The sequence below is a fragment of the Trichechus manatus genome, unplaced genomic scaffold (genome assembly GCF_000243295.1).
Source record: "Trichechus manatus latirostris isolate Lorelei unplaced genomic scaffold, TriManLat1.0 scaffold00036, whole genome shotgun sequence".
Classification (NCBI taxonomy): Eukaryota; Metazoa; Chordata; class Mammalia; order Sirenia; family Trichechidae; genus Trichechus; species Trichechus manatus.
The window spans coordinates 3,259,386-3,279,363 of NW_004443972.1; the positions used below are offsets into that span (position 1 = coordinate 3,259,386).

The 19,978-nt window shown below is 38.2% G+C and overlaps 1 protein-coding gene across 7 annotated transcripts in view; it reads left to right on the forward strand.

The window, feature by feature from the left end:
• The window catches only part of MBD5 (methyl-CpG binding domain protein 5), a 154,585-nt gene extending 138,559 nt beyond the window's left edge, over positions 1–16,026 (forward strand). For all 7 annotated transcript variants that reach the window (XM_023730371.1, XM_023730375.1, XM_023730377.1 and 4 more), the window contains 2 exons: positions 9,636–9,711; positions 13,769–16,026. In XM_023730371.1, the coding sequence (XP_023586139.1) occupies positions 9,636–9,711; positions 13,769–13,840 (148 nt within the window). In that variant the 3' untranslated portion in view covers positions 13,841–16,026. The remainder of the gene's footprint in view (positions 1–9,635; positions 9,712–13,768) is intronic.
• Positions 16,027–19,978: the final 3,952 nt, after the last annotated feature.

Genomic DNA, 19,978 nt, shown 5'->3' on the forward strand with positions numbered 1-19,978 from the left:
TTCTCAAGCCATCCTTTGAAATCTTCTGTTCAACTCTTTTACGTCATCATTTCTTCCATTCACTGTAGCTGCTCTGTGTTCAAGAGCAAGTTTCAGGGTCTCTTCTGACATGCATTTTGGTCTTTTCTTTCTTTCCTGTCTTTTTAAAAAGACCTTTTGCTTTCTTCACATATGATGTCCTTGATTTCATCCCACAACTTGTCTGGTCTTTGGTCATTAGTGTTCAATGCGTCAAATCTGTTCTTGAGATGGTCTCTAAATTTGGGTGGAATATACTCATGGTTGTATTTTTGCTCTCGTGGACTTTTTTAAATTTTCTTCAGCTTCAACTTGAACTTGCATAGGAGCAGTTGATAGTCTATTCCACAGTCAGCCACTGGCCTTGTTCTGACTGATGATATTGAGCTTCTCTATTGCCTCTTTCCACAGTTGTAGTGGATTTGATTCTTGTGTGTTCCATCTGGTGATGTCCACGTCTATAGTCACCGTTTGTGTTGTTGAAAAAGGTATTTGCAATGAAGAAGTTGTTGGTCCTGCAGAATTCTGTCATGCACTCTGAGACATCATTTCTATCACCAAGGCCATATTTTTCAACTACCAATCCTTCTTTGTTTCCAACGTTCGCATTCCAGTCACCAATAATTATCAATGCATCTTGATTGCATGTTTGATCAATTTCAGACTGCAGAAGTTGGTAAAGATCTTCAATTTCTTCATCTTTGGCATTAGTGGTTGGTGCATAAATTTAAATAATAGTTATATTAACTGGTCGTCCGTGTAGGCATATGGGTATTTCCCTATCACTGACAGCGTTGTACTAAAGGCTAGATCTTGAAATTTTTTTTGACGATGAATGCGATGCCATTCCTCTTCAATTTATCATTCCCAGTCATTCCCTGCAGAGTACACCATATGATTGTCTGATTCACAATGGCCAATACCAGTCCATTTTAGCTCACCAGTGCCTGGGATATCGATCTTTATGTGTTCCATTTGATTTCTAACGACTTCAAATTTTCCTAGACTCATGCATTCCATATTCCAATTATTAATGGATATTTACAACTGTTTCTTCTCATTCTGAGTTGTGCCACATCAGCAAATGAAGGTCCAGAAAGCTTTACTGCATCCATGTCATTAAAGTCAACTGTTCTTTGAGAACTCTTCTTTGTTTTTTTTTTGGTTTTTGGTTCTTTGAAGAGGCAGCTCATCCCCAGTTGTATTTTGAGTGCCTTCCAACCTGAGGGGCTCATCTTCCCTCACTATATCAGACAATGTTCCGCTGCTATTCATAAGGTTTTCACTGGCCAATTTTTTCAGAAATAAACAACCAGGTCCTTCTTCCTAGTCTTTCTTAGTCTAGAAGCTCTGCTGAAAACCTGTCTACCATGGGTGACCCTGCTGGCATTTGTAATACCAATGTCATAGCGTCTAGCATCACAACAACATGCAAGCCACCACAGTACGACAAACTGACAGATGAGTGGTGGCCACCTCACTATGATGTCTTATATAAACGGGACAACCACAAAGGACAAACTCCTGTGCTTTTGTGTCCAGGACTCCTTTGGATGGTAGCAAGTTGGCATCAGTTGTGGCAAGGGCCAAGTGGATTGCCAGACAAACTTTGCTATAGGTCTGATAAGGAACTCAGTGATCTAGGTTCCCTCTACTCTGACTGAAGTGACACTCGCCTCTGCAGAGCTTAGTAGTAGGGCAAGGCCTGTTAAATCAACACATGGTCTGGATAAAAGGAGGGATATTGCAAATTACCTACATCACAAATTTGCAATGGGTTGTTTGCTGTTGAATATTCAACAGGACCTTTTCTTTCTGTTCCAAAGAAAATGTTTCCTCCATTGAAATAGTTAACTTGATTATGTGCAAAATATCCAAAACAGTTGATTAACAGAGAAATGAAATAACTACTACAAATATTTAGATGAACCACCTTGAAATGAACTGGATTTTTCTCATACATTTGCTGTTAAGCAGTTTCTGAAAGGTAATGAGTAACAAACAGCAGTTTAAAAATTTTTTCTTCAGAATTGGTTTACTATTTCTGGTGAACTAATATGGGCCCTAAATGGTACTACCTAAAGGAACTTCTCCTCGTGATAACCATAAACTTAGAGTTTGGATTGGAGAGGTAAAAGGAAACAATATGAAGCAAATGTTACTAACAACAAGAACTTTATTTATCATACTGTTGTCTAACTAGACTGTATTGCCTTATAGGTGCCCAGTAGAATGCTTTACATTTTATAAGTGTGGTTTCAAATCCATTCTTTTATCCTCCCAACCACAAGATGAGTCAGAATTACCATGCCAATTTACAAATGAGGAAACTTAAACTCAAATTGCTTACGTCATTAGTTGAGGGTCACATAGTTAATAAGTGATGTGTTGATCCCAATCATTTATTTATTCCCCAATAAAAGACACTAATTTAGAAGAAAAAAAGAGTCTGTACCAGGCACAGTGCTACAGTCCCTGGATCTAACTATTTAGTGAAGGAGACAGAACCAGAAACAAATAATTATAATGTGAAAATTACAATGATAGTGATATGTATAGTGTATTTTGGGATCATAGCAAAAGATCATTAATCCCAGGTAAGGGAAGACTTCCTAGAGGAGATAATATCTGAGCCAATCTTACACGTTAATTACATAGGTATCAGCCAAGCAAAGGAAACATGGAAAAGATGGGGTGGAGTGGGATTGCATTTAGATGAAATCAGCAGTTTGGATTTATGGACTGTGAAATGTTAGGCAGGAAGTTATAAGAGATGCAGCTGGAGATGCTGGAACCAGATCTTGAAGGGCCCAGTAAGGGCCAAGAGGATCCTTTTTCCTACTGGGAATGCCCGAAGGGGGCAGGTGGTTTTTACTTTAGATATGGCTGCGTGGAGGATACATTTTAAGGGAACAATATTGGAGACAGGGAGATTGTTCAGGAGGCCGTGGCAGAAGTCCAGACAAAGGAGGATGAGGACTCAAACAAGCAGAGGGGTAATGAGTTTGAATGAGAAATAATGTGGTCCAGAAATATTTAGGAGGTAAAATTGACAGAACTTGGCGATTGAGTGGAATGTGCAAAACAGTGAGGCACCAAGGACAACTCTGACTTTTTAGTGTGGGTGACTTGGTGGGTGGTGGAAGCACTGACTGAAATGAAGAGTACATCGGGAACTGCTGCATGCAGTTTTGAACATGATGATTTGGGGTGCCTGTGGGATAGGCAGTATGACCTCACTTATATAAGAAAACAAGAAAAGGCAAATATATGGAGACCAAAGTTTATTAGTGGTTACCAGGGGTGGTAGGGAAGGAGAAAGGAGGGGTTAATGGTGATGGAAAAATTGCATTGATTAAGGGTAGGGTTGCACAGCCCATTATCATAATTGCTGTCAATAAGTTGTATACCTGTAAAAAGTTGAACTGGCAAAAGTTATGTGATAGATATGTTTCAACAACAACAACATAAAAAAGAGTAGGTGCTGAGGCTGCTTGTGTACAACCAAACACCTCATGGGATTTGGTTCTTTGCTTTGGAGGTTTAGGGTCATGATTTCATGAGACATTCCAGTTAATTGGCCTAATAATGTGTTTAGCACTTCTGTTCTATCTCCTAGTTTGCTGTGTAGCGCCTGGGGTCTTAAAAGCTTGCAAGCAGCCATCCAAGGCATGACAATTGATCTCTATTTTCCTGGAGCAACAGAGGAAGAAGGAGAGTCAGGAATAAGAGGAAGATATGGAATGTGTGGAATCCTGATCAAAAGCAGGGAAATGCAGAATAGAATTTCAAATTCTCATGGACTCCAGACTTTCTAGAGCCATGGGGGCTTGATGAACCCCTGAAACTATTGCCCTGAGATAATCTTCAAAGCTTAAACCAAAAATATCCCCTTAAATCTTAAAATCAAACAATAGTTTAACTTAACTAATAATAAATGTCTGCCTTGAGCATTATGCTCTTTTAAGAACTATCTATATGGGATCAAAGTGACAACAGCAACTCGAAAGATTAGCTAGGAACCTTAGGGAGCAGTGAGTTTATGTTAATGAGTGATGAAAGGGAGGGTGAGAATGGATGCACAACTCGAAGAATGTAATCAATGTCACTGAATTGTACCTGTAGAAACTGTTGAATTGCTATGTTTTGCTGTGGATATTCTCAACAACAGCAACAAAATAAAATTTTGGAAAAATGTTAAAAAAAAAAAAAAAGGCTGAGAGCACACAGATACTTTGAACAGTCTGAAGAGCAGTGGGCTGAGGATTGAACTTTGGGGCATTTGAAAATTTAATAAGGAGAATGAAAAACATGAAAAGAATGGTCAAAAGGAGGAGGAGAATCAGGGGAAGTAGAGTCTTGGAAGCCAAAGACTGAAAGAATTCCAGGATGATAGAATGATCAATGGAGATCCAGTAAGATGAGAACTAAAAATTTTCAGTTGGACTGGGCAGTTTGAAGTCCATTGGTAACCTTAGTGAAAGCAGTTTCCAATAGAGTATTGGTTGTAAAAACTGTCCACAGGTTGAAGAGTAAATAAGAATAACGCAATCAAGAGAACTAATATTTATTCTTCTTTCTACTCTTCATGTGAAAAGTTCCTGGGAAATACAATAGAAGAATTTTTTAAATCACAAAGATTTACTGCTTTTGTAGACTGAGGGGAAGAGGCTGAAAAAAGGAAGGTGCATTTGAAACAAGATGGTTAAGAGATCATAATGACCTGGGTTCAAATCTTGTTTTTGCCACATCATAGCTGTGTGCCCTTGGATACATTTCTTAACTTCTCTGAGCTTAAATTCCTATTTCTAAAATGATAATATTAATACTTACCTCTTAGGATTGTTATAAGAATTAAATGAAATAATAGAGAGAGAACCTTAGCACAGCGCTTTGCACATAGTATTTAGTAAATAGCTATATGTATTATAAAGATACAGGTGAAAGAAACAAAATTATCTGATGTTTTTTCAGCTTAAACATTCTACTGCCAGATTAGATGTTTAGAACTTTGTGTAGTCATTTTAATCCTCACTGTCCTACAGTCAAACTGTAGATAAATAAATATCTTTAAACTGATGTATATAATCACAAAAGAAATATTAACATATTTATTTAACATACTACTCAGGGTAACTTTGTACCTAAAATTGGAAATAGCTTCATTAAAGAAAATATTCCACCGATTTTAAATATGTTATGATTTTTCTGTAAATGAAGGATCAAATCTTCTGTCTATATGTCCATATAAATTTATTTGGTAACCTGATTTTTTTGTGCAGCTGGAAAATGATTAAGTGACTAAAAAATCACACTTTCACTTTAAAACCAAGAAATAACGCTTAGCATGTTAAATTTCCTTAAATCTTCATACTTTCTCTATGAGTTTCAGAGTCTAGGATTCTATTTAGATCCCACCCAGATTTGTTCTTTCTACATCAAGGTACTCAGATTCTAAACTGACAGTGTAGAGCAAGATGCAATTTCTCTTCCCTCTTATTTCTTGTACCATTCACCGATACATACCTGGATTTTTTTTTTTTTAAATTAGTGGAGATAAGGATAACATATGACAATACATGCAATGAAATGAGAAGTGGCAATTATCTCCATTAATAATTAGAAATGTGATTATATGAACATCTAGTGCTTAATCAAGTAGGTTTTAGAGTGTCCATTAGTAAAAATGTTTATTATTAAATGTCAGCAGGGAATAGAAAATAGTAAAAGAGACTCCACAGGGAGGCTCTCTGGACTGGAAGACTGGATTTTGACTAATTGTTCATTTCATGAACTCATGGAGTTTTTCCATTTCCTTCTTCCCTAACCTGGCCAGTTACTGTAGAAATATTCTTTGTAGATTTGATATCTAGGAGAGTCTCTCTTTATCTCTTGATTCTCATGATATATTAAAGTACAGTCAATACTCATTACTCGTGGATTGTGTACTTGCAAATTCACCTGTACACTAAAATTTATTTGTTACCCCAAAATCAGTACTCACAGTCATTCGCAGACATACACAGAGCAGTCAAAAATTTGAGTTGCTTGACGCACACATTCTCAGCTGAGATTGAACAAAGCGATGCTTTGCCTTCTTGTTTCAGCTCTCATATGTAAACGAGTGTCCTTTTGTTGGTATATTTAGTACCACGTTTTTCAAATTTTTAGGCTTTTTGTTGGTGATCTCACTGTTTGAAATGGCCCCCAAGCATAACGCTGAGGGATTGTCTAGTGTTCTAAGTGCAAGAAGGCCGTTATGTGCCTTCCAGAGAAAACGTTGAATAATCTTCATTCAGGCTTGAGTTACAACTGTTGACTGTGAGTTCAATGTTAATGAAACAAAATATATGTTAGATAAGATGTCTTTAAACAGAAACACACATAAAACAAGGTTACGTACTAATCAGTTGGTGAAAATGTTGTGACCAGAGGCTTGCAGGAACCTAACCATGTATTTCCCCAGGAGCAATGGTTTAGTATTCACTAATTCAGTGTTTGCGGTGATGTTATAGAACATAACTACCACAAATAATAAGAATCTACTGTGATTTCATTCCCCATATCTATGTATTTATTCTCTCTTCCCGAAGTAGTCACTTCTCCCTCTACTATTTTGTAAGTTTGTAAAAGGAAGAATATTCTAATAATTTAGCGTAAATTAATACAAGGGTTTACGAACATTTTAAATAACTTGTTAAAGAATGAAACGACAAAACTCCTAACATTCTATCTTTTCATTCAACAAATAATGTTATTGAATCATTTTGTAATTTAACAGTGATGCTATTGTAATTTTTCATAGTTAGGAAACAATTTTTCATGGCTCTTTCTGTTTATTACTTTTGAAAACTATTTGTAGTTAAATATCCATCTTCTTCATTACAACAATGCAGAAGACAGATATTTCCCCAATTTTCCCTAAAAGTTGCATAGTACTGTATACAACGATTTTCCCTAAACTGATTGCATAATACTGTATGCAATCAGTTGTAGCAATACCTACTTTATAGGATTGTCACAAGGATTAAATGAAATCATATAGAGACAGAGAGAGACAGAGAAATTTAACACAGTTCTTGGAATATGGTAGATTTTCAATAGATAGTAGCCATTTTTGTTATTAAGATAAAACCGTGAGAGAACGAAGGTACTCTGATGGTTTTTCGTTGAAACATTTTAGCTTCTTTTTAGATATTTAGAACTTTGTGTAGTCATTTTTTAACTGTTAAGATCTTACAGTCAAATGCATAAAAAATAAATGCCTTTGAAAACTTGTTCATACTTCTCAATACAAAAGAAATATTATGGGTATGTCTATCTACTTAACACATTACACTTGTGTGATATTGCTGGGCAGCTAGGCAGTTGTGTGATACTGTCAGGACCCTGGCCATCAGCCCACAAAAAAGGCCCTGGCCCAGCTTCAGCCAACCTTAGCTGACCCTGCAGTGTCCAAGGACTGGATTCCCACCCAGCCTCCCAGGATTATGCTTAGCAAACCCCTCACTGGAAAACAATTCAAACTGAGTCCACAAGATAACCAAGGCGCCTTAAAACTGAAATGGTTCAATAAATAAAAGACAGTATATACATGATGAAATACGTACAGTATACCAGTTAGAAGGAACGAGGAGATTATATTAATTTAAACATTGCTCAAAAACAACGATAACAGGAACAAAGTTGCAGAATATGTATATCTTGGCACCTTTTATGTGTACATAAAACACATAGAACAGTACTATCTACTGTTCATGGATATAACATGTAAGATATAAAAATGGACAGTAAGGATATACAACAAAGTTGCCTTTGGGGAGAAGGCTTGGGGGGGGGAGAAATGGTACTGGGGATTGGTGACAAATGGGAACTTTATTTTTTTAAGTAAAAAAGCCTTGTATGTAAAAGTATATAGTTTATTAATAGATCTGGGAAGTGTGTATTGGAGAGTTGTTAATTTTTTTCTATGCACTCTTCTGCAGTTTTTAAATTTCTAAAAATAATTGGGAAAAATATAAAAGGTAGAGGCTAACTTACAGGCCAGCAAAAGGTCGGGGGAGGTAGGATGGGTGCTGTATCATCCTTATGATGTGGTTAAAATCAATACATTAATTTTTTTCTTTCAGTTAAACTGCCTTAAGTGCATATATGTTTTCCAGAGTTCAAGTACAATCCATGCCAGCTTTGGCAAATATTTTTATTTAGCAAATATATGGGCATCCACTATTTGTCTAGCAATATGCTACTCAGGGGTTGAAAACCCAGAGTTCTCCAAGAACTAGACAGAAACAAAATATGTAAATTTTCCAGTCCTGGTGTATGAGAATGAATCCTGATGAGGACAGTGATAAACTGAAAGGCCTCATCTAAAGGCGTTCAAGTTCAAAAATGTTTTTATAAACTATGGTAGTCAAACTAAATGAGATTGTGAGCCAAATTCTCCCACAACTGCAAATTTCCCATCTCCACATAGAGGCTGAGATAAGACTTAACTCTTAGAAAGCCATGTTAACAGCCTGTTATGAAAAAAGTTTATCTCTGCAGCTTTTCCAGTAGTTGTCAGAACAGGATAAATGAAATGAATCACCTTCGTACTCAAAATAATTGGGTAATTATTTATATGCATACCCATTGCTGTCGAATGAATTCCAACTCATAGCAATCCTATAGGACTAAGCAGAGCTGCCCCATAGGGTTTCCAAGCTATAATGTTTACAGAAGCTTCTGCCACATTTCTCCTGCAGAGCAGCTGGTGGGTTCAAACCGCTGACCTTTTGGTTAGCAGCCAAGTGCTGAACCACTGTGCCACCATATGCATAAAGGAGGAAAAATAAGTTAACAGTCAGAATAGGCAAAAGGTACAATAACTGCAGAAGTATTAGTCTGGATTTGACTGATTTTAGTAATCAGTTCAATAGCTTCATAAGATGTAAGTTTCAAAAATGGCAGATGTACAACGTGTGTGTTATTCAGACCAAACGTGTGATGAAAAGGTCAGACAAGTGATAGACATTCTGAGACTGTCATTTTATCTGTTCAAATAGTTACATCATTTTGGTTTTTAGGAAAATGTGGTGGGCCCAGGCACAGAACCTCAGGTGCAGTGAGGTAAGCTGTTTCTCACCTAGAATGTGCACCAGGATTTTAGCCTTCTCTTGCCGAACTTCAGATGCCACAGTGCTCAGAGAGAGGAGAGGGAGCTCCCTAGTGGCCAGAGCCTGCAGTTCAGCCCCTCGCCCTTCCCAAGCCACACAGCCTGACTGCCTGAGAGACAAAGCTCACACCTGTGAGAACGTGAGCTGCATTTGTGGGAAGAAGGCCTGCGGCCCAACTTTCTTCCAAATTTACACCAGATTGTGGAAGAAGTATGTGAAGGAGAAAGAATTCATTTCCCCCACCTCATGTGTTCATTTTTTAAAAATAGGTCTGTGACTTTATCATTAGTATTCAGTGGAGAAACCCAGAGTGATGTTTTGTTATCTGAATTTGTCAAATGTGAATATAAATTGACTTTCTCTGGTGGAACTGGTACTTTTGTTTTCTGATTAGGAAATTAAATTGAGATATTGTTTCTTTACTTTATTAATCTGGTATGTTGTTTTCATTAATTCTAGAAGTGGAAAGCTAAATAACCATTTAGAAGCTGCTATTCATGAGGCCATGAGTGAACTGGACAAAATGTCTGGGACTGTAAGTTAATTTATTTTTCCATTATGCTGTGCTTTTTTGAAAATAAATTGTTTTACACTTTTTGGTAAAATCTCTGGAATATTGTCAAGCAACTCAAGTTGTAGCAGTCAGTATTAAATTACTAGGCTAGAAAAAAGACAGATATCAACAAGGATGCAAAGTAATTTTTAAAGAATAACCTAGCAGTGGCAACTATGTCTTTTTTTTGAGATAAGTTAACTTTTGTTTTTCCAACATAACATTCATTTAAACTTAGAGCAGGAAAATATTGAAGTTCAAACAACAGCTTTCTGCATTTGACCCTGAATAGCAGTGGCCATTACCATCGTCTAAATATTCAATAATGTAAATTTCACTCTGTCTGTGGAACAGAAAAGTGAAATTGAACAGTTGGGTCGAGACCAACTCGTATTTCCTTTCTACTGTTACCTAAAACATCAAACATTTGGCACATAATTTTGTTGTTAAATTATTTAATGCCAATAACTCTGGTTTTTGAGTAGTGTCTTTACTTTTTCTTTACATTTTCATTGAGCTCTGCATAAAATGACACTGAATGTGAGATGTTTAATCATTATCCTCTAATTCACATATTGGCTAATGTAAACACTCAAAATATAATTTTGATAATCTCTCAAAAATGTGAATTATCTAAGTCTATTCAACAACAGAAGGTAATTTTTTTCCCTGATACTTTGTGTTAACAAGATTATCTGAATCCAAACATCCCATCTGATGACTATTTGAATGACAGATTTACAGAATGTTGAGATGGGTATGGGCTTTAGAGATTTTATAATCTAACACCCTCATTCCACAGATAGAATAATTGAGACCCTGAGAGATTAAATTTCCTTACATAGGAAAAATCTAGAGCAGAAACTGCCAACTCAAATGCCCTCTAACCAAAATCAAACCAAACCAGTTGTCGTCGAGTCAATTCTGACTCATGGTGACCCCCATGTGTACAGAGTACAACTACTCCATAGGGTTTTCATGGCTGTGAACTTTCGGTAGCAGATCACCAGGCGTTTCTTCCAAGGCATCTCTGGGGTGTGTCCACACCACCAGCTTTTTGGTTAGCAGCATAGCACCTTAACCCTTTGCTCCACTCAGGGATTCCCAAATGCCTTCTGTTGGTGTTACTGTAGTGGTGTGTTGTTGTGTCAATTTCGACTTATAGCAACCCCATGTGACAGAGTAGAACTGTGCCCCCACGGGGTTTTCTAGGCTGTAATCTTTATGGGAGCAGATTGCCAGGTCTTTATCCCTCAGAGCTACTGGGTGGGTTTGAACTGCGGACCTCTTGGTTAGCAGCCAAGCCCTTAAACATTGTGTCACCAGGGCTCCTAATGCTGCCTAGGACTAGACAAGTAATATCAATAAGTGAAGTCGGTGAGGTATAATAGAAATAGCAGTTCAAGTGGGTTTAGAAATACCAACAAGAATGCATTGGTCAAGGAAGGCCAACTACCAGCCCCCACTCTCAGAGGCTGAACACCACAACCCAAACCCATTACCACTGAGTAGATTCAAACTCATAGTGACACTATAGGACAGCGTGGAACTGCCCCACAGAGTTTCAAAGGCAGTAAATCTTTACAGAAGCTCCGGTGGAGCGGCTGGTGGGTTTGAACCACCAACCTTCCAGTTAGCAGCCAAGCACTTTTAACCACTGTGCCACCAGGGCTCCTTGAGGCTCAAAACAGTAAAGGTTATTGCTCACTTGGGTCTAGTGCTGGTTGGAGAAGGGGTTGCTCTACGCAGTTATTCAGGGACCCAGATTCTCTGTCCATCATTCTATAGGGCCTCACAGTACCCTATTGGAAGAGAGGGTTCACAGAGCACTGTTGGGATACGTTTTATGGTTCAGGCCTGGAAACTTATCACTTCCACTCGTACTCCATTGACCTGACTCAACTGTATGGCCTTCTTAACTCAAATGAACTGGGAAATATATACAGTGTGTCTGTCCAGGAAAAAGAGAAAATAGATTTGGGGAGCATCTTGCTAGTCTTTGCCTTAGGACATTTGGCCTTTGTGGCCAGCAGCAGTCAAGAGTGATGGGGACTGTGGCAACCTGGAGGGCATGTGCTGTCTCCAGAAGGAGCTCCTTGTCCATGCTCCAGCAGTTCTTAGCCATGTGGGAAACCATGCCCATGTTGCAAGATATTCCCATTTTCATGAAAAGCTAAAAACATAGATTTTTATGCAAATTTTTTCATGTTCTTAGTGTTGACTACTACTTTAAAAATATTAAGACATGATATGGCTAAATGAAACACATCTTCAGACTACATTTGGTCTACAGATTAGCACTGTGCAATCTCTGATAAAAGCTTCTTTTCTCAAGTTAGAAAAGCTCTCAGTTACGGCTCTTTACCAGAGACTAAAACCCATTGAACCAAACATGTTGCTGTTGAGTCAATTCCGAGTCATACCTACCCTATAGGACAGAGTAGAACTGCGCCATTAGGGTTTCCAAGGCTGTAATTTTTACAGAAGCAGACTGCCACATCTTTCTCCCCCCGAAGAGCAGCTGGTGGGTTCGAGCCACCAAGCTTTCGGTTAGCAGGTGAGCACTTAACCACTGTGCCACCAGGACTCCTTACCAGAGACTGGAGGGGAAAAGGCAATTTAAGAAACTTATAAACATAATTTTAAAAGTTTAAATACTATTTTTAAAAAGCTTTCTGTATTTGGCCTGAATAGCATTGGCCGTTGGTGTTGTCTAAACATTATTTTTAAACATATAATTGAGGTAGAAAGGATATGAGAGTTCTGAACACTCTTGATCTAAACTCAACTGGTGAATTTTACTTGTTTTGTGGATGGCAGTAAAGTTTGCTTTATTGAACACCGTGACTGCTTTTAATGGTACAAACAAGACTAATTACAGTTGAAAGAGTTCCTGGGTTGATTTTCACTCTTCCTCCTGTAAAAACCATTCTCCTATGAGATTTCTGTTACAGCTGGAAACATTGTAAGTTCCATATGTTTTATACAGAAATACAGGCTAATAGTGTGGTGGAGACAGCTGTAGCAGATCCTGAGAGCTGATTGTGCACATCTTTTCCCAGCTCTGAGTTCCACGATATCATATTGGTAGCTTGAAATTGGCCGTGTTGGAAGTATTTCCTCAACTGAAATTGGCAAATGCTACAATGGGCTTGTGTCCCCTTCTTCCCCCACCCCCACCCCCTCGAAGAGAGCTGGATGTTATGCATTTTCTACATCACTTCCTTGGACCCATTCTGCATTCCTGGGTCTTGACCTTGCCTCCTCCCATCAGTAGCCATAACACAATGAGGGGTAACTGATCCCTCCCTAGCACTTACCCTTTGCCCCTCTGCCCCTCAAAACTATACCTGCTCTCTAATACCTGGTAGTCATGCTCTGATGCTACTCAACCCCTGTTCAGTCTGATACACAGCCCTAACTGCTGCTAGTTCCTACATTAGTACATAGACAGCTGTATTAATTGGTCTTTCCAGACTACACAAGCTCAGATCTGCCAACAGATGGTAGTGGTATTCTATTTTCCATCCTATTCTTCTCATAAACAAACATCCTTGAGCTGAGCTATGTGTACATATCCTTATCATTTTTGACCCTTCTTAAGAGTTGTAAAATAAGTAGGGTGATGAAGTGAAGATGAAAACATGCTTGCTATGTAATTACTTTTCCAGGTGGTAATGAAATTGGTGATCTAGGGACAGATCTCTGATGGGGAAGGCTTTATTTTGTCTTAAATGTGCAGTGGATGTAGCAACTGCATAGTACATTTCCCACTTGATTTTCTCCAGTCATCTTTTGTGTCCCACTGTTTACTGGAGTCCTCAGAGTGTTTCTCTGCTTATGGGTTTCTAGGAGTCCTCATTCTCTGCAGTGGCTGTAGGCACACTGAGATCAGAGTCTTGGTGAAAATTTAAATGCCTCAAGGATATCAGTGATTGAAAATGAGAGCCAGACCCTGTCCCCTACCCTGCTTTTTGTCAGAAATTGTATCCTGTTTACTATTTTAACCTCTTTTTTTTTTTCACTTCTTTATTTCCAGGTTCACCAAATCCCACAGGGAGACAGACAAATGAGACCCCCCAAACCCAAGAGGAGGAAGATCTCCAGATAACAGGGACTACTCCATTAATGCGCAGTGTTTATCAAATGGAACGTGCACAGATATATCTGTACATAGGTATTGATATAGCCACGGTTAGATCAATATTTATACTATGGCAGATAGCTACCACCACCACAGGGTGCTAAAAGAAACAGTGATACAATATTTTTTGATCAGGAAGGATCATGAATGCTGGAAAAACAAATCAAAAATCCCTGAAAGATGGTAGTTGTGGATGGTCAAGAGATTACTGAGAAACTCTTTTTTCTATAATACTGAAATTGTGATTATAAGAAATAGTCCAAATGTTTCTGAAGAATTTTCAATGTTGTATATAGAAAATACAGAATTTCATGGTGATATCAGAAATGTAAATATTGTACAATATTGTCATGTACAAGCGTACCTAATGCACACTTTATCTTTTATTGTACAAAGAAATAGTGTACAAAATTCTTTGGTTTCTATTGAGTACACTTACCAGAGACTACCAGTGTAAAGTGATAAATAAAAATACAACCTAAATGCTTTTCTATGATAATGTAAAAGATGCTGTTTTTGTATTTAACAGCAGAGAAAAGGCATGATGATGTAATACCTGAATTATGACATACACTTCACACCACTGAGTGTTCATTTATATTGTCTGTTTGGAATGAACTTGCCTGGAAGCACTGGACTCGATTTCGGGTGTCTAGGAAATTGCAATCTTACCAGTTTCTAAAGGGATGAGGGCTCACAGGTCTAAATTAAGAATTCAGAAACTGCAACCATTTGTTGCATATTTTTTTTACCTAAGTTTTAAAGTAGAATAGGTTTTATAAAAAAATCTTAGATGTAATATTTTATTCAGCCATTTCTGTAGGTAACGTGTCATAGCCACCTGTTGAACTCGATTGCTTATACTGCACCACCATTGATGATCAGAACTGAGTTTTTTGGCAAACTATATCCGACAAGGTAAAACTTTCTGTTTGCATACATGGAGGCAAAGGCCCCATTGAAACCAGTATCAGAGTTAAGGTTGATTATGATTCCGTTTTTTTTTTTTTGGTAGTGGCAAAAATAAATATGAATCATCACAGCAATTTTCATATCCATTCATCAGTATTACTTAAACCAGAAGGTGGCTTATAAAACTATTAACAATGGTAATTTTTATCAGTATTATGTAACATATCAGATTTATTTTATTTAAAGAATTATTTATACCATTAGCAGATTCTTATATATATTAATGTGGCTGAAATGTGCAGGTTAAATCTATTAACCAAATTATTTATATTATATTAAGTAAAAAAAAAACAGTGAAACAAATCTAGAGAAAAAATTACATTACACATAGACAAACCTAAAACTGTGAGCCATTGTAAAGTACAAGGTAATTAATAAGAAATGTAGCACAACATTATTTTCTGTCTTTTTTTTCACAATGTAGTGGTGGTATAACCGTATCTCCCAGGCAGTGAAGCATAGTTGCAGGCCTCCAGCCTGACTTCAGTTGATGGATCGTCAAAAGAAGGGATTCATTATCCCTTTATTCTTAGAACCACCAGCCCCCACCTTAAACCCCTAGTGAGCGCTGCCTTACCCTCTAGCCTGGGCCTCACTCAGCCGCATCATGCCCAGGCTGCTGAAAGGCTATCCAATAGCAGGCTCTCAAGTCCCCAGTGCCCACCACCTCCGGGTCTCCTCCTCTCTCATCTACCCCAAATGCCTCAGTCCTGTGATGTAGCAGAGTTCCAGTAACTCAGGAAAAAAGGAGACCAAGGTCATTCCTCAAGTTGGTTTCTTGGGGTCACAGCACAGAGCGCGCCACCTGGGCTCACTTTTGATAGCAACAGCTCTTAGTTCTTCCCAGTCTCCTGCATCTCCTGCGTCTCCCTGTCCTTTCCATTCCCATCCTAACCCCTACTTACCCCTAAGCCCAATGGAATGCAACTGGCTACACTAGGCTTCACGGCCTGGAGGCAGGAACCCTTCCTTTTGGGGGTAGATTCATTTTGTCTTTCCTGCAGTGGCAGGACTGCCTCCCACGGTCCTTTGTTCAGTGACTTTTGTGTAGTTTAGTTGACACATTTTTGTTACAAGTTGATGTGTTTGGTGTGTTTCAGTCATTAATGTTGTCCTTTATTTATTTATTTATTTTTGCATCAGCCTGCTTTTCTACGGGTTTGTCCACATGGTGGTTTGTTATCCACAGATTGACACGTGTGTGCTCGTGTGTTGGGGTGTGTCTGTGCATATAAGTGTGTGTATAGTTTTGTTTTTGTTTTCTTTTTTCAGCCTTTTCTGTCTTCAGACTGAGGTTGTGTTGACCAACCCTCCTTTTTGATATCTTAAGCTAGTTAAGTTGTACCTTCCCACCAATGTATACTTTACATCAGTAGACCATGTAAAGTATGTTTGTGCCCATGATTTCACTGGTGGCTTATGGCTTGATGTGGGTGCTAGGTGTAGTTTCAGTCTACATGGGCTTTTTCTTTTTTCCTCTCTTTATTTTACAGTTTTATGATTTCATGTAAGCAGTTAATGTAAATATTGTTAGCATTACAGGTCATGCAGTGCTGTAACATTTTTTTAAATGTTGCACCTACTTTACAATTAAAAAATTAGTCACTCATACTTGAATTTTGCCCATAGAGCCATTTTCTTTCTCTTTGTATTAAAGCCAATTCCCTTTTTTTAAAAAATGAAAGCCCGCTCTTCTACTTGTTAAATTTTTTATTCCCTTAAAAAAAAAAAAAAGTCTTTTTTCTTTTTTTAAAAACAAATCCAAGAATGGAAACAAAATGAAAAAATTTTGCTCCTTTAAAGAACATAATAGTCCCCTGCTGGAAAAGGAAATGTATTTTATTTTGTGTCCTCTTAACAATCCTAGGAAGCACAAAGAGAATAAACTACACCTTTAAGTAGTTTTTCAATATCATTTCAAATGAGTGAAAAATAACTGAGCAGCTCTTGTGTGATTTGTCTTACGTGTCCCATTAAAAGCAGTCTGGGGCCTTTATTTATTTAAAGGAACATTTTTGGTTTGTACTTTTCAGTCCCATTGTGAATGAAAATGCTTTAAGGAGCATATTCACCCCTTGTGATACCATGGGCCAGTTTTAATCTTTCATTTGGACCCTGCCTTTGAGTTATTTATTTACTATGTCAGTTTTTTAAGTAAACACAGCCTTCTCATTTAAACATAACCTTGCAGCAGATTGTGGGAGGAGCAGAGAGTGGTTATTTCAATTTCTTTAAATTTTATGAAGAGTGTCAAGTGAGTTATCCCATGAGATTATTCTTTTTTCGTTTCAGACCCTGATAACACACTGGTAATTTTAACTTTGGTAATTTTCCATGTGGTCTGCAGTGTTTCCCTTGCAAGTCACAAGTTTGCATTAAGATTGTAAAATCTAAGATGTTTCAGATGTTGGTGACATTGCCTTTCTGTGGGGTGGAGGGGAAGCTAAAATTCTAGACCTTACCTAAAATCTGGTCTCTTGTTTACTTTGCCTGTTCATGCCCACATGCTGTAATGCGAGACTCAAGGCTTTCATGTCGTGTATGAGGTGAGTTGTGCATCATTTGGGGGCTGTGAACAAAAAATGTCCCCAGCCAGATCTGTAATCATGAATTAGTTTCTCTTTTTCTTTCATTCACTCTATCATGTTTGCATTAGCCAAAGAAATAAGAACATTAGAAATTCATATGTGTAAACAACCCAGAAGTGAATATTAAATCAGTGAGCCAAAAAGCAATAAACAACTCAAGCATGGGAAATCCTGCTAACAGTGAGGAGTCTGATATAGAAACAAATATATAAAAAGCATTATCTTCAAATATGAAAGATTAATTTGTATTTATTGTAAATATGTATTATCAGCCTTATCTGCTTTTATACACACTGTGTGTGTACCTCAGTGACCTTTTATAAACCGGAAAAATGGTTGATTTAATAATTTGTTATGTAAATACAAAGCTGTCTATAAATTGGAAAATTTGATGCCACATGGCTTCATAATATACAAATGTGTTTTGTAACATCATGCCTTTATGGATTAAGTATAAATACACTGGATTGTCTGTGTAGAAGAGTAGCAGTTTACATTTCACCTGCATTTCAAATGGATATTTTTGTCCAAATGGTTATACTCTAAGGAAAAGAAAATGACCTGAACATTTTCACTGTGAAAAACAAATACGGTTTTGATTTCACCAAAACTCCTTTTCAAATTCAAGAGTCTGTTTAATTCCATGCCTAGTGCTTTGCCTTATGGGATTTCTACAGGGGATTCATGGATCTAGGACTGCGATCTAATGAGGAAAACTCCCTAAATTGAGTTATTCTACTTTAGAGACAGACTGTGAATCTCTTTCTAGTCACATACAGAAGAACGACAGCCTTCTCTTACTGTTCTTTAATTCAGTCTTCTGCTTTGTTTCCGCACATCTTAGAAAGCACCACAGATAAGTAGGTCCAAGTTCTTACCGAAGGAGCCCTTGTGGTGCAGTGGTTAAGTGCTTGGCTGCTAACCAGAAGGTCATCGGTTCAAACCCACCAGGCACTCCTCCAGAGTAAAGACCTGGAGATATGCTCCTGTAAAGATTTCAGCCTAGGGAACCCTATGGGGCAGTTCTACTCCGTCCTATAGTGTTGCTAGGAGTCAGAATCGACTTGATGGTACACAACAGCAACAGGTCTTGTGAACCAAGGTGGCTACAGAGTGTTACCTCAGTATAGAATTTCTCATTCTCGGCACTATTGACATTTTGGGCTGGATCATTCATTGTTGTGGGGATTGTCCTGTGCATTGTAGGATGTTTAACATCATCCCTGGCCTCTACCCACCAAATGCCAGTAGCCCCTTCTCAAGTCATGAGAATAAAAAATGGCCCCGGACATTACCAACTGCCTCTTGGCATGGGGAGGGGGAATAAAATGAAATTTGAAAACACTGCCTTAAGGGAATCAGCTGGGGAGCATATACCCATGTAAAATACAGCCACATTTTGCATGCTGTGATCAGCAAGAAACTGATTCCTAGAAGCAACCAAAATCTGTGCCAAAGGTATGCCTCTCGGTCCGTGGTTAAGGAAGTGAATACGTTAGCTTCAGTTTCATTTTGAACACACAGGGCACTTTTGATCCATGACTAACCCAGGACAATCATATTTTAAGAACTCCCAGGTAGTGGCTTAGGAGAGTTGCCCAAATAGCTCCGAGCGAGAAGACTGACAGCCCATTCTGAGTGACGCAAGGAGCTTCAGGTCGCAGAGGGCTTCCAGGTGACAGTGTCACTGCCTCCTGTAGGCCAAGATGAGGAATTTGGCTAAGGGAAACATATTTTAACTGCTTCTACAGTAGCCTGATTCAGGTATCAATAGTTCTTGTGTGATCCTCTTATAAGTTCTGACAGAGCAGTTCAGTAGATCTTAGAGGTATCATTGATATAATCATTTATTCAATAAATATTTATTGATACCGTGTGCTCATAATGGTGACTAAGGCAGGCCCATTCTCTGCGCTCTGTTGAAAGAGATGACTAATTAAACATTAAGGACAATAAAGGGTGGTAAGGGCTAGGATAAGGGAGCACCGAGTAGGGCCCCTGACCTAGTTTAATGGGGATGGGGGCTTGAGTGAGGATCAGGGAATGATGAATAAGAATTAGTTAAACAAAGGAGAAGTGTGTGACATGGGGGAAGGTGAAGGAGAGCATGTCAGAGGCAGAGAGAATAGCATATACCAAGGCTTGGAGAGAGGAAGCATGAGAGAAGAATGGCTAAAGAATAGCACGCAAAGGAGAGCCACAAAGAGAAACACAGCTGAAGAGAAAAGCAGGGGGTTCTAGACAAGCCTTGTCAAGACTTTGCACTTTAGCATGCTGGTCACGGGAAACTACTGTAGGGCTTTAAAGGGGGAGGGGGCACGATTGATCACGTTTGTGTTCTACGAAGATTATTCTGGTGTCAAGTGAAGAATGAGCAATGGGAGGAGGACAGGACTAAAAAGCATACATCTCATGTCAAGTATAGCATTTTAAAAGCATTTACTTCCTCAAAAATTAAAGCAATTGGGCCCATTATAGTTCTTTATATTACATTTGTTGAGCAAATTCCATCCCAGTCATCATGAGTTCTTAAATAAAATGAATT